General features: G+C 40.5%; 1 protein-coding gene across 4 annotated transcripts; it reads right to left on the bottom strand.

The window, feature by feature from the left end:
- Positions 1 to 1,012: 1,012 nt before the first annotated feature.
- Positions 1,013 to 11,477, bottom strand: zgc:111976 (uncharacterized protein LOC553663 homolog). Of its 4 annotated transcripts, XM_048971929.1 has the most exons (17): positions 11,371 to 11,477; positions 11,141 to 11,256; positions 10,402 to 10,477; positions 10,212 to 10,266; positions 9,354 to 9,483; positions 8,467 to 8,495; positions 8,312 to 8,383; positions 8,168 to 8,242; positions 7,826 to 7,902; positions 7,683 to 7,748; positions 7,265 to 7,376; positions 6,657 to 6,781; positions 6,436 to 6,548; positions 2,723 to 2,921; positions 2,486 to 2,581; positions 1,715 to 1,817; positions 1,013 to 1,508 (listed from the first exon to the last, which is right to left on the bottom strand). In XM_048971929.1, exons 1-17 carry the CDS (start codon positions 11,387 to 11,389, stop codon positions 1,121 to 1,123), a joined length of 1,851 nt encoding a protein of 616 aa, XP_048827886.1. In that variant the 5' UTR covers positions 11,390 to 11,477; the 3' UTR covers positions 1,013 to 1,120. The 4 variants fall into 4 exon arrangements, with proteins under 4 accessions (XP_048827886.1, XP_048827885.1, XP_048827889.1 ...); XM_048971928.1 differs by lacking the exon at positions 11,371 to 11,477 and having other exon boundaries at positions 11,141 to 11,359; XM_048971932.1 differs by lacking the exons at positions 11,141 to 11,256; positions 11,371 to 11,477 and adding an exon at positions 11,029 to 11,116.
- Positions 11,478 to 14,228: the final 2,751 nt, after the last annotated feature.

Here is a 14,228-nt window from a genome sequence, read left to right as displayed (position 1 = left end):
CCCCAGGTACAGGAACCATCTGTTTGACTTCTTGCGGTGTTTATAGTCACTTCTGAACCTTGCGGTTCTTTGATCATGTATTTTATCCCAGGGATCTTAGTCATATGTTGGTCAAAGCCTTGTCTAGAGTGCCAAGACTATTGACAATCACTCACTTAAGGTGGCCTGTAGACTTACATTAATTAACCCTTTGGTTGGTATCTGAAGTGAATTCCCAATATGAACCAGATTATTGTGGTTACAATTGATAGTCACTAGGCAGACTAGAAAAAATTGACAATTTCATATGCTTGTGTGTACTTACTGTTGAACTTTGAACCAAACATTGGGTAGCCATTATTGCTTTTTTTGAAGAGGGAGTAGGCAACCTAAAGTCCTTGTTTTAAAGTTACAGGTTCAATGCTAAACATTTTTCATACAGCTTCCAAACCAATACATATTTAGCATTTCAAGAAAGTGGATGCATTCACATGCATTTTACTGTGTGGTGAACAGGACTTGGGAGGGGAAAAAAAATTGATTCAGATTAAACAGCATTTTGTGCAGCATGAAATCACTGCCTGAGCTTTCTTAACCCTTGTTCCCGTACTCCTCAAATGTTATTTACTGAAGATATATTTATCAGATTTAAAATTGGGACCGGGATTTAGAAAAGCTAGTCTTTGGGGTTTTGGTTGAGAGAGAAATACATTCTTTATACCAGTGAGCATCTGCTTATGTGGGATATATTTCAAAGATAAATTTAGTTTTTTGGGGAAAAACAGGCACTTTTTTTTTCTTTTGAATGACCATAGCATTTCAGATGCCAAAGTCCAAAGAAAACAAACATCAGGTGTGGCTTGCGAGGGTTGTTAGTCTAAAATAAGGCCTCTGTCAACAGGCCTGCAGGGAAGGATGTCCCATTTAAATAATCACAAAACAAGAGTTGTATTGCTAACACTAACATCTTAACGCTTCAGTGGTTTAGAACACGTGTTCTTTCACTACTAGAATTACTCAAACTATTCACAAATTCTGAATGAAAATACCTGAAACATTTATTTAATAGCTACCCTTTAAAATATTTCTTATCCTCCATCAATGAGACAAATTTGCCAGTAATACTCGTGCATTTTTTGTCTTAGATAGTCATCGGTTCATTGGTTGACCAGTGCTGACCAGGAAACGCATCACATTGGGCAGGGTAAGGCTTCACAGAGGTTTCTGTATTGAGACTGTCGACATTTTGTGGTGACGTGGCAGATATTACATAATAAGAGCCAACTGACGCGGCGAGAATCGCGGTCTTTTCATTCCCGGAGACCTCTGCAGAGGGTTCCATCGGAATTTCTGCTGGCTCCTCAACAGGAAGCGAAACATTTGTCTCTGCCACGGGGCAGGAAGTGGAAGCAGCCAGAGATTCATTTTCGGTTGTAATCAATGTGGAGGTTTCAGGTGAGGTTTCCACTGTGAGACTCGCCATTATTCTCCAGTAGAGTGCCCTCATGGTGACAGGAATAGACATACATCTGCGGCAACATGAAAGAAAATCAATTTGAAGAGTTTAAAAAGGCCACAAGACGAGCCATGTTATGACATTCCTTCCAGTGACGGCAATGTACAATGAAAAGTCTTAAACAAGAGGTGTAATGTACTATAATGATTCAATATTTATTTGCATATGGGGAAAAGGGAAAATTTGAAAAGAATAAAAAAAAAGTTAGCTTAGTCTCACCTTTTTAAGACCCGAGAAAGGTAATCATCAGTGAGGGCATCCGTCAGGCCACGTGGAAATAGTCTACAGCTAATCTGCCGAGAATCTTCTACGTTCACCACGACTGCAAACGCATCAATGAAGACACCCAGTCAAAGGGTACGTTTGTATGGGAACATTTACAGTACCAGTCAAAAATCTGGATGCCTCCTGAAAACCTTTTCAACAAGACCCTAAGGATACCTCAGGGTTATGTATTGTGTAGGGTTACAAATTATCTTGTAAGAAGGATATGGCGTGACCTGGCAGATGACCCCACCATCCCCTGATCTAAAGTCTACTGTATATAGCTGGTTTGAAATGACAAAAATATGGGCTATATTGAAAAGTATACATTTCACAAAATTCAGAGATGACACTTCTCTTGGTCATACATTGATACGTATTACTTAATTCCCTTGAGACCTTGTAATACAAGATGAATACAGTGAAATGAAAGAAATGCATGTGATCAGACTGTTGACTGATACTGTATGCTTTTGGTAAGTTCTGTACAGACTAGTAAAATATTCACCATTTTACAAAATAAAAAAAAAAAGTATATTTATACAATAACCAGAATTCTTAAAATGTAGCTAAATCAATTCTTTAAAAGCTCACAATAATTGGAAGATGGATGAAGTAGACTAGCGCTTGAGGAAACGCCAGGATTTCAAATGCATTTCAGTAACCAAGTTCTACCCACAATGTTCTTTTGACGCACCTCCTTCAGGTATGGACGCCAATACTTACGCACAGTTAGACTGTCACTGTGGGCTTGGGAGAAGTGCAGAGAGAGGCTGGAGTCGTTCTCTAGAATTACCTCACAGTGGAAATCAGCTTCAGAGGCTGGTGGGGTGAATGACACAAGAGCACCGGGAGAAACGACACAAGCAAGGCTCAAGCTTTACAAAACTGCTAAAACAACGTCTAGGCTCATAGTGCCTGAATGATGCCGCAATTCCTAAGCACCAAATCATCCTCGCAGACCTTTACAGGGCCTGTAGCATGTGATGCAGCTGAACAGTAGGGTGTTGAGGGCAGACTGGTGCCGCAGAAGCTCCAGCAAAGCCGGGACGTGGGCTGGGTGTGAGAAAGGAACATCACGCACGAAGGATCCTTCCAGGGAAGTGGGATTCTCCACGGCTTCTGACAATGCAAAACTGTAGGTCTGGTTCTTGGGAAGAAGCTGGAGGGGGGGGGGGGGGTGAAATTGAGGAGAAAGGTGTCTACAAACTAACACATTAAAATATTTGAGGACATTACAAGTGGAAAAGGAGGTACAGTTTGATTATCCAACCATTTAAATGTAGCTTTGTCACTTGCATTTTAAGTCAATTCAATTAAATTTTATTTATATAGCGCTTTTAACAACAGTCATCGTCACAAAGCACTTTACATATAACCGGCCAGAACCCCACCAAGCAAGCCTGAGGTGACAGAGGCAAGGAAAAACTCCCTCTAGCAGGAAGAAACCTTGAGAGGAACCTAGACTCGGAAGGGGACGCCATCCTCCATTGGGCGACCCGGGGAGCATGAAGCTGTATTTACATTGACATTAATTTTAGTCCATACAGTTGTAAAAGTCAACCCACCAATCCTGTCATAGCAAGTTTTAAAAAAAAACCCCACAAACATTAGCTACCCTGAACACCACCTACAGCATTTCCCACGTATGGTGAATCTTACAATAGTTTAGTAATAATTTAATTACATAAGCCACCTTTTATTGACTAGGGGCCCGATTCACCAAACAGGATTTCCTGCTTAGCTGGATAACTTGTCAGATTTAAGGTAGTCTGGGCTAAATGGATTTTTATCTTCATTCAGTCACATTTATCCCAGACTACCTTTTACTACAGAAAAGCTGAAAGATACATTTCATAGGGGCTTCAGTGCTGTCTGTCAATCTAGCTTATTTTTCTTGGAATTGACTAGTTTGAGAAATCAGGTGTAGAAATGAAGGGATTCGCTCGAATATAATGGGAGTGAATGGCATTATTTCTGTGGTGATCAAAGCACCAAAGAAATACATTAGCGAAACTGAACAACAATGCATCTTCACATAAATCATGACCAGGTTACTCAAGATGTAGTCAGCAGTATAATGTAGAAACTGTTTTCTTCTACCAATGCCACACACCAAACATACTGTATCACTGCACAGAAGATAGCGCCAGGATGCTCATATCTTCTTTGAAAATGGTTTCTACGTGACCTGCCCCTTTAAATCCACCGATTTATTTGGTTTAGGAAGAATTCCTGCTTTGTGAAACAGTCCCTAAATGTAACTTTATGAAAATACAGCAAAAATTTTAAGATACCACAGCAAAATCTTTTGTTTCACTCATTTCTCAATTTATGGATACGAGTTTTTTTTATTGTTTTTGCCAACTCCAGCCTGATTCTTCCCCTGCTTCTCATTCACAAAGGGCTTCTTCCTTGCTTTATGAGACTTCAGTCCTGTTTCTAGGAGCCCGTTATGAACTTGTCCCAGCAGTGCACTTCACACCTGCACTTAATGTTTCCCATTATTTTTAACGGCCACTTGATGTCATCCTCCAATTCATGAGGCACTGTTTGATAAGTTGATGGCCATCTCTGGCATTAAAACGTCAGTTCTACCCTCTACCTCGCTGGTTTCTGGTCATTCCCAGTGTCTCCCATTTCACCTTGTTCTTGTATACTGCTGTCTTAGACGTTCTGAACCTGGAAGCAACTAGCTGTTCAGAACAGCCTTCTACCAGAAGAACCACAATTAAACCAGGATTTAACAATGCAGATACTTACATATGGAGAGGTCTCAATTTTGTTCCAGATCTGTATATGCAGACATAATGCAACCAACAGTATTTTGTACATTTTTTATATTAATTTGTTCCAACTATCCAACCACCTATCCAGTACAGGTCTATGGTGAACCCAGATCTTATCCCAGGAAGTAAAATTCAGGACAGCACCCTGGAGGGACTAGCAGTCCATCACAGAATGGGAAATGTAAAAATGCCAGTTTTTGGACAGCCGGAAGAAACCTAGAGTACCCTGAAGGAACCTCACACAACAGAGGAACCTGCAACCCCATAATCTAGGCGTGAGTGGTATTCGAACCCGTGATCTTGGGATTGCAAGGCAACATTAGTACCCACGGAGCCCTAGTTTTGCAACTCCATGATGCCAGTGTGGCCTTTTTACAAAAGCAATAAAATACTTTGTTTTAAATGGCAGACCTTTGGCAGCATTTCAGAATTAAATACAGAACCACTAATATGGAAAAGCCGTTTCATTAAAAGGGCTTTGAGTGAAGATATTTACAACTGTATAATTAGCTCGACCTTTAATTTTTCCACAGCTGTATTAAGTCAGCAAATCTATGTATCAAGATCCCTATTTTAGAAGGAATACAAATAGACAAATAACCAACATCTACTAGCCATCACAGGCAACACCTTACTGTTCAAATTATAGGTTTAACATACATAATTGATCAGACTACTGCAGTGTCTATAGGGTTGTTAGTTATTTTCCCCCGTCATCCAATCAAAAGACTTAAATCTACTAGCTGAAGTCTCAGCCCACTCTTAGCCAATCACTTTAAGATCACAAGGACTCCATTTCAATTCCCCAGTAGAACCACAGGCTTTAAAACCATAATTCACAGTATGTTTAACCCTCAGAATACCTGCCATTGATGCCATTTTAGTGTGCCTTCAGTTCTAACTTGCTGACATATTGTTGTAGACCCAGAATACATCTGGTAATCAGTGTGAGGTTCACGTTTGGTCCATATTCACTCTAGTGCGCGTGTGTTTTTATATTTTATATATATATATATATATATATATATATATATATATATATATATATATATATATATATATATATATACACATATATATATATATATATATACACATATATATATATATATACATATACACACATACATACACACATACATACACACATACATACACACATACATACATACATACATACATACACATACACACACACACACACACACTCTACTTTGGCCTTCCTTGAATTTGAACCTGTCCCTGGTCAAATGTATTACCACCAGCAGGTATAGCAGTAGATCAGAAATTTTGTGTTTCTCAGTATGTGTCCAAGATGTTTCGTCTTGCATTTAAATTCAGGTAAGCAAGTGGCATAATTCAGTTATTTTTAAGTTAAACTGCAATACAGGGATGACATGGTGATGCAGTAGTTAGCACTGTTGCCTCACACTCTGGGACCCGGGTTCGAGTCTCCACCTGGGTCACGTGTGTGTGGAGTTTGCATGTTCTCCCCATGTCGTCATGGGGTTTCCTCCGGGTACTCCGGTTTCCCTCCACAGTCCAAAAACATGCTGAGGATAATCGGAGTTGCTAAATTGCCTGTAGGTGTGCATTTGAGAGTGAATGGTGTGTGAGTGTGCCCTGCGATGGACTGGCCCCCAATCCTGGGTTGTTCCCTGCCTCGTGCCCATTGCTTCCGGGATAGGCTCCAGACCCCACGCGACCAAGTAGGATAAGCGGTTTGGAAAATGGATGGATGGATGGATGTTTGCAATACTGGCCAACTGTAAAAGGTTGGTATATCTGATGTGCACTGATGAGCACTTACGTTGGGATGTGTTGCATCGTCATATTGATTACGCAAAATAACACTTATTGATAGTACTTTCTCCAGCATATACAAACCACAAAGTGAGCATCCCCATTTTCCCAAGAACCACTGCAGCCATTTTCCTCCAGAATGTTCTCCAACAGCAGCTGGGGGTAGGGCATCCACTTCAGGTCACTGAGGATTAGTCCTGTAACAGGCCAACAACAACCATTAAGTGTTTTTAGACCAGCTAGCAACGAGCTCCAAAGGTTCACACCCGCTATCTGTACAACAAGATATGTCACGTGGTCTCCACCTGTGATTTTCTGAACCTTGAGGACAATGGAGGACAGCATTGCCAGAGGAGGGCGGAGCCTGAGCAGGAAGCAGGAGGGAAGCTCATCACTGTTGCTCTCCTCCAGGGGAGAAAACACTGGAAGCCTGTAGGGACAGAGGCCATTGAAGGGACTCCATGCATAGCCATTGGTAATAGCTAACAATGCTAATTGCAATTATCGTTTCCCTTTCTACCACTACGAGAAGTAGACCAGGAAAGCCACACTCTCTGAACAGGCCTATTTTATTAAAAGAGAAATGCTGTCTACTAATCAAATCATGGAAATATGCAGTAGCATATTAAGCAACTGCCGTGACACTAATACTTAAGTTGCAACAATATGCGGTCTGTAAAGTTCATCTTTTTGATGGCCACCGCGCAGGGCCGGCCCAAACCCTTTTTGGAGACCTAAGCAAAATATGATTAACCTAGTTGTCATGTGTTGCACGTGTCCTTCCCGTTTTGAGAGGACGATCAGATGGTTACAGCTCCCTGGTAGCCCTAAGCAGCAGCTCAGCTCACTTGTACCTTGGGTCTGGCACAGCCACCATGGCACAGATTACACAAGTAAGAGTAGGTGCCGGTACCCCTGTGAGGCAATCTGAGGAGGTTGTGGGATCAGGGATGACGTCGGTAGCCTCTGTGTCCCGCCGATAGTCCCGGGCGTAACCAAGGCCAAATGACCACTGGTGATCTGCTCTAGAATGGTGAAAGTGATACCCATGAAAAGGGGCGTATACAGGGGTGGGGTCACTGGGATACTGGCCCCAGCTGAAAGCTGATTGGGCCCCGGAGTGTCCCTTCCCATGTCACTCACCAACTCAAAAACATATAATTGGCTACTGATAAGGCTGGCCCCCCTGTATGAATTAGACCCCTTGTCCCCCTCATGCCCCACACTTGAATTGCTCTTGCTCACCAAACGATTCATACAGCAATAGCTTTATTCATCAAATTAAAGAATGTGCTAATTTTCTCAGTTTCAGCAGAGATTATAAGCTGTACCTGCATTTTTGGTCTCCATGAGAATGTCATATGGGCTCAGATAGTATTCAATAGTCACAGGGTTTCCTGTACAGACAGTAAAATGCTGAAATGAATGCACTGTTGGTTCTGTCCAACAAATATTTGGACTCTTACTTCAATACCTTCTCTCCGGGGAACAATATAGCCGATTCTTCCATTGAGAACCGTGTCCACATGAACATCACAGACCTCCAACGATCTGAAAGTGAAGGCCAAGCTTCCTATAAAGTTTCCAAGCTCGGTTTTTCCATTTTGATAAATTTATAGTTGTAAAATAGAAGAGAATCTCTGATGGAGAGGTTTCCAGCTAGCGTCAATATATCCGCTATTTATTATAGTGGCTTAATCATTTGGAAATATGGAAAATAACCACAATCATAAAGGAAGACAGATCTTACAATTCAGGCTTTTTTTTTTTTACTTCAAGTGATATTGCACGCATGAAGTCAGACATACTCTCTTACCTGGGCAAGTTAGATATCTTTAGCAGATCTTTCTCCAGGCACTGAAGAGCATTATAGATCTTAATCTTAATTTCACTGCAAGGCAGAAAAAATATTATTACAGCTATAAATGAATTACAGTTAAACTAAATCATGAGTCAGTACTTGTCTCCAGGTATGCTGTAGAAGGAATTCAGGCAGTCCAACTTCGTTGAAAACTCTTCATACTTGTTTAACCTGAGCAATAAAAAGTGTCAGTCACTTTGGATCTGTATCAAATAGTCTAACTCCAAAGGTTTGCAAATACACACTTTTCTTACCTTAGAAGCTTAAGCAGTGTTTCAGAAGACTGAAAAACCAAGCAGACATGAACAAATGACCCAAATGATTGAAACATCTTCTATTTATTGGTCAAGGACATGATGGTTCGCATGCATAAAGAACACAGCTGTGAAAATCAGCTCTGCTATTGCACTATTTTCACAAAACCAATATTACTTCAAGTCTTAAGACTTTCCTCTCATTTATATAACCATTTACTAGTAGTTACCTAGATACACACAGGTGTTACTACACAGCCTTTAAAATAAGCAATATTTAGTCCAATGGCTAATGTTATGAACAATGGCATGTACAATATGGACAATACATAACATGCCTGGGGCCTCTGAGTGCTCAGCCGAACCCTAAGCCCATACATACAGATCTGGATCATCCTTAACATTACACATTAAACTGCATACGGCAGTATTTTGGGCTACCTGGGTTATTGTTGCTATTGCTGTCAGCTGTCACCACCGGAGTTTAGAAAAGAATCGCAAGAGGGACGAGACCACACACTTGCTTCGTTTTAACACGTGAGGCTGACAGTCGAGACAAATGTGCAGCAAACCCAAACCAAGATACGTAGAGAGCATTCCCCCCTCCCCCCCACCAAAAATAACTTCAAAATACAGCATGCACTTGTAGTGCAAGTATCACACTATTAAAACTATTTTACGTGAGCCAAATTATTTTCGGTATTATTATTATACGCATCATCCAAAAAAGACTCCCATTTGACTACCTGCGAAAACCCGAAACTGCAAATGTCAAATTCGCCAATCTGGAAAGGCGACTCCATTGCAATATTTTGGGCTATCCGAGTTCTCGCTGCTATTGTCGTGGTACAGTTTTGAGAAGAACCTACTATAGACAAAGCACTTACCTCCGGGGCCTCTCCATGCTGGGCCAACTTGACATCCTGCACCCCATTTCCAGAGAGCAGAACCTCTACATAGAACATGTCTGAGGTCAGATAGCACGTTGACTCAGTAGGGCTCAGGTGGGACCCTAACCTGTGGGCCATATTCTCTCTCAGACACTTGAGGAACATCATGCAAAATAAACTGTATACAAGTAACATTTTCATAAAAAATGCATGCCAAAGAATAACTACGTCTGGGTTTGTTGGGGGGAAATGCAGTGCTCAGCATCTAGTACAAAGTTAAAAATCGCCACCCACATTTTGTCCTGAAGTGAAAATATTTTTTCATGGGCAGTTTTTCCATTCCCCCCCTTTCTGTCCATCGTCATCTAACTTGATGAGAACACAAACCCCCCCCCCCCCCCCCACCACCACCACCACCACCACCACCACCACCTCCTCACCAAGCTGAGGTCTGGAAAGCGCTTTGGCTGTGAGAACAGACACGCTCAGAGAAGTTCTACCCTCAAGCAATCACATTACTTAATACATGAATCAACAGCTATAATTTAATATTCACTCCTTATTATTGCAGCATGCACTTTATTTGAACCGTATTGCACAACTCTGGCCTCCCCCGTAAAACTATACATGTTCCTTATGTATTACACATTTATTATATTGTTACTTTTTGTGTCTCTCACTTACTAGTTTTACAATGGCAAAGATCTCCACTTTTCATTTCACCACCGGTTACAGTCTTACTATATACCTTGCATATCAAACAAGCCACGTCTGATGTTTTGTGTAAACATGCAAAGCGCAAAAAAAAAAAAAAAAAAAAAAAAACGGTGTGTTACACCATCTCTGTACACAAACCCTCTCTGCATGGCGATTGTCTCCAATCTGGATATTATGGTGCTCGCCGAACATTCTGGAAAAGAAATGAGAAAATATCACATGCATACAATAAATTAACATGCATTTTAAAACGTAAGGAAAAAATATGATTAAAGGATGTTATAAACTACCCATATTTTGTGTTAAGTTAAAAAGCATCATTTCTTACCGTTCATTGCTTCATGCAGTTTTGATAGACAACTAATAAGCAGTGGACTGGAACTGAAGTCTGCTTTTGATTTGTCCTGTAAAATGTCGAGTCCTTTTAACAAGTGCAATAGAAAAAAAAGAATCCCTTCTCTATAATTGCTCATAATCCGTTATTACAGACTAATGAGTTTAAAAACGTTATTAAAACAAAATCATGCCCTAAGGCTCAAACGTACAATGCAGACTGCCTAATCGTGAGGCTTCTACTGACTTCAAGCCAGCTGGAAAGACCACCAACTACCAAGAAGCCAAAAATAATGCAATACACATCATATAGATACTTGCTTAATTATTACCATCATGCACGCTTTTTTTTAAGACTGGACTAATACATAGGCCTACATGGCAAGCAGGATGCATGTGAATGGTTTATGGGGGCACCGATCAACATAACCAGAACTAGGAAAACAGAGGTTTTTCCACTGTTGCATTTGGCCGTTTACCTCCTTAAGTCGGTCCAAGCCGTTCAGCTATATTTTATAAACTGGCTGTTTAGTCTGTTAATACGGACAGAATTTATAAAAATCAGAAACTCCCAGAACTTATGAGAGCCCAGACAACATAAAAAAACGGTGAAAGCCATTACCGAAAGATAAAATCACTTGACTCCAATTACACTGATTACAGTAACATGAAACAGGCCTGTAGTCGGGTTCCGGCAATTTCTAGATGAAATACTTTGCGGCGCAGTTCGGTACCGTTTCAGGGGCGCGTGCCGCGGTCAGCAAGCACCTACGGACGAGCTGCTGCGTCTCACTCCACGGTCTCGCGGAGTGTTTGGATCGCAGCTCAGAAATGATGCCTTTATCTCCAGCTGGAAGGAGGTGCATCGAAAGAGAAAACACTGGAGAACGAATGAATGCACAAGCAAACAAAAACTTTCCTGCTATAGAAATCGCGTTCGACTTCACTGTCATTTATTTTATACCTCCGTGCTTTGGCTCCATTTTTGAGAAGCGTGAATCTGACCCGTAAATCACCCCTTCAAATGGTATAACAAAAGTTTAAATAGATCATCCAAGACACGTGTGTTTCGCTAGGGGCGGGGATGCTTTAACGGCACTCCCTATTTGTTTTCAGATCATTTTGCAAGATATGGAAGCTTGAAGTTATATGACTTAATTTAAGAAGGCATTATATACATTTGTCCGGTTTATTTTCTTCTGTGTTATTATATGTAATGCCTAACGATTACCTCTCCCAAGTCGTATTTAAATAAATGTATGTCGCCTACATATTATGACTCTTTCCGTTAACATAGCTCAGTAAGTGCATAGTGCATATGTTCAAATGTGTGTCTTCCTTTTTGGACACGTTCCAACTTCAAGTTAAAATAACGCATTTCATTCCAAGATACATCGCCGTATGTTATACCTCTGTGCTTACAGCACCGTGACAAGCGCTTATGACAGGTTGTCACTCACATTATGACATTAACTACAGTTGTAATGCATGTGCTTTATCGATGCTTTTGAAGGGTTGAAATAGTTTAACTTTAAGTAGGACCATATGAATGCGATTTGTGACTGGAATGAAGAAGGAATTTGGAAATAAAGTGATCGTTTATTTTCCATTTGCACAAGTATGAGTACAGGTACACTGGAATGCTTGTCAGTTAAGGGCCTTGCTCAAGGGCCCACAGACATGTCACAATTCTGCCAAGGTTTGAAGCAGCAGTCATCTGATCACAGGCACAAAGGCTCAGCACACAGTAATAAAGCTGTATTTTAGACTACTTTAGTTGTAGAGAACCAGAATTGTTTTATATCAAGACATATTATTGTATTAGACTGGAGAAAGTAGAAAGGAAATTTAATTCTAAAATATTCTTTTTCATATGCAAGTCAGTTGGCAGTTGTGAAAACACTAATATTATGAGTTGGATTCTTTAGTACTGCTTAGTAAACATTCAAATTTAATGTCCCTTCAAGCAATGCTAAAGGGCTGTACTATTAGCTTTTTGATGGAAAGAACAAAAATTTAAATCAGGTCATGTTGGGGAGCATACACTGGTACAGCATGATAAAACACACGGCCCAGTCCCACTCTCCAGAAATGACCGTCTATCTGCCGCAGTCAGGCGTTATGTGGGGGGTTCCCTCGGCCTGGTCCAGCCGCTTGGGTCCTCAGCAATGAGGATCCTGCGAGCCGGATCACCCACAGGGAAACGAGCCACATGGTCACAGTGCCGTAACTGAGGCTCCTTCATAATACAGGTAATGTGCTTCATTCAGGACTCCTCTAGCAACCACTCGTTCAACACAAAGTCAAACCCAAGGATTCTTCGAAGAGACACAGAACCAAAGGAGCCCAGTCTTCATCTCAGCTCACTGGATAGGGTCCATGTCTCACAGCCATACAGCAAGACAGGGAGCACCAGGAGTTTAAAGATTTGGACTTTCATCCTGTGGCAAAGATATCGGGAACACCACACACCCCTTTCTAGCGACCTCATGACTCCCCATGCTCTTCCAATCCGTCTGCTGACTTCATAGGAAGAGTCACATGAATGTCGCTCCCGAGGTAGGTAAATCTCTCCATGTGGAAGGCATTCTTTCTGCAGACAGACACACTGCTGATGGCTGCCCCCAAGAGGTTATTAAAGGCCTGGATCTTCGTTTTTATCCAGGATACTCACAGACACTCAGACTCCTTGCTCAGTCTCTCAAGAGCCCTGATCAGAGCCTTCATTGACTCTGTGAAGATCACAGCATCGTCGGCAAAGTCAAGCATATATCTTTCCTCATTCCTTTTTAGAATAACCACTTAAAAAATACAAACAAGATTACTTTGATATGTTTTTACCATCTACCATTTACTTTCATGTTTTTAGAATACAAAAATGTGTATCTAGATATCCATATATTTGCATAAAAAATCTTTCATTATTTCAAGGTATATTTAAGCGTATGTATGCATTAATCACTTGAAGGTCTATGAAAACCCATCTTACTGGTAGACCCTTAAAATGCTCTGTGCACTTGAAATCATTTAGCTATACGGTATTTTTAAAATAATTCCTTCTTAATAATTTTCTCAATTGCAAGACCCAAATTACTTTTCCCTCTAAATCAGTAAAGGTAGAAAAAAGTATGAGAGATTCATTCAGCTCTTACTGAAAATCTGTAAACTCTGTAGCTGCCGTTTTCATATACATATTTATTTGTTCAAAAGTTCATTTAGATCATTTGAAATTACGTGAAGCTAAGTAAAAGTATTAGGGCAGTGATGATAAAATAGAGATACATACCAAATCTGACTTTATAAATTATTGTTATTGATGTACTGTTAAGAATCGGAAAAGTGAACGTTTAAAAATGTTAAAACACAAAACTTTTAACCGACTATTTTAACCACATACAAATATATTTAGAAATGTAAACATCCGCATATTTGATGTTTTCACAAAATAATTTCTTTTAATTTTCAAAAATGTTTGACGTTGAGTAACACTTGCTTACGCACTTGCTGTCTTTAATGCTGATGCGCACCTATTGAATAGCCAATAAAAATAAGGGGCTTAGGGAGCGTCATACGTTTTCCAACGTTTCATTTTTAAATGTTTAAAGGATTAAAAAAGAAAAAAAACTTCATGATCTGTGTATAAGCAATCATGTCATTAAATGACAATTGTACGCAAAACATTGCAGTTTTGAGGGCAGTTTTTCCGTCGTACGTTCACCTAGCCGCACTACACCGTATATACAAACTCACACTCTTCAGCGACCATCCCTAAATGTGACGCGGACGTTCCCACCATTGAACGGAAACGGGCGTACAGCGCCT

The sequence above is a fragment of the Brienomyrus brachyistius genome, chromosome 1 (genome assembly GCF_023856365.1).
Source record: "Brienomyrus brachyistius isolate T26 chromosome 1, BBRACH_0.4, whole genome shotgun sequence".
In the NCBI taxonomy this organism is placed as follows: Eukaryota; Metazoa; Chordata; class Actinopteri; order Osteoglossiformes; family Mormyridae; genus Brienomyrus; species Brienomyrus brachyistius.
The sequence above is the reverse complement of the archived record's forward strand: the minus strand, read 5'-3'. Positions and strand labels throughout refer to the sequence as shown.

What these genes read in the sequence shown, in the direction of transcription:
- zgc:111976 (XM_048971928.1), bottom strand. Translation starts at nt 11,359, where the DNA reads ATGACAGTGAAGTCGAACGCGATTTCTATAGCAGGAAAGTTTTTGTTT. An exon ending in TACAGCATACCTGGAGACAA is followed by an intron (nt 8,243 to 8,311) that starts GTACTGACTCAT and finishes TCTGCCTTGCAG; the next exon opens with TGAAATTAAGATTAAGATCT. An exon ending in ATGCTACAGGCCCTGTAAAG is followed by an intron (nt 2,582 to 2,722) that starts GTCTGCGAGGAT and finishes TCACCCCACCAG; the next exon opens with CCTCTGAAGCTGATTTCCAC.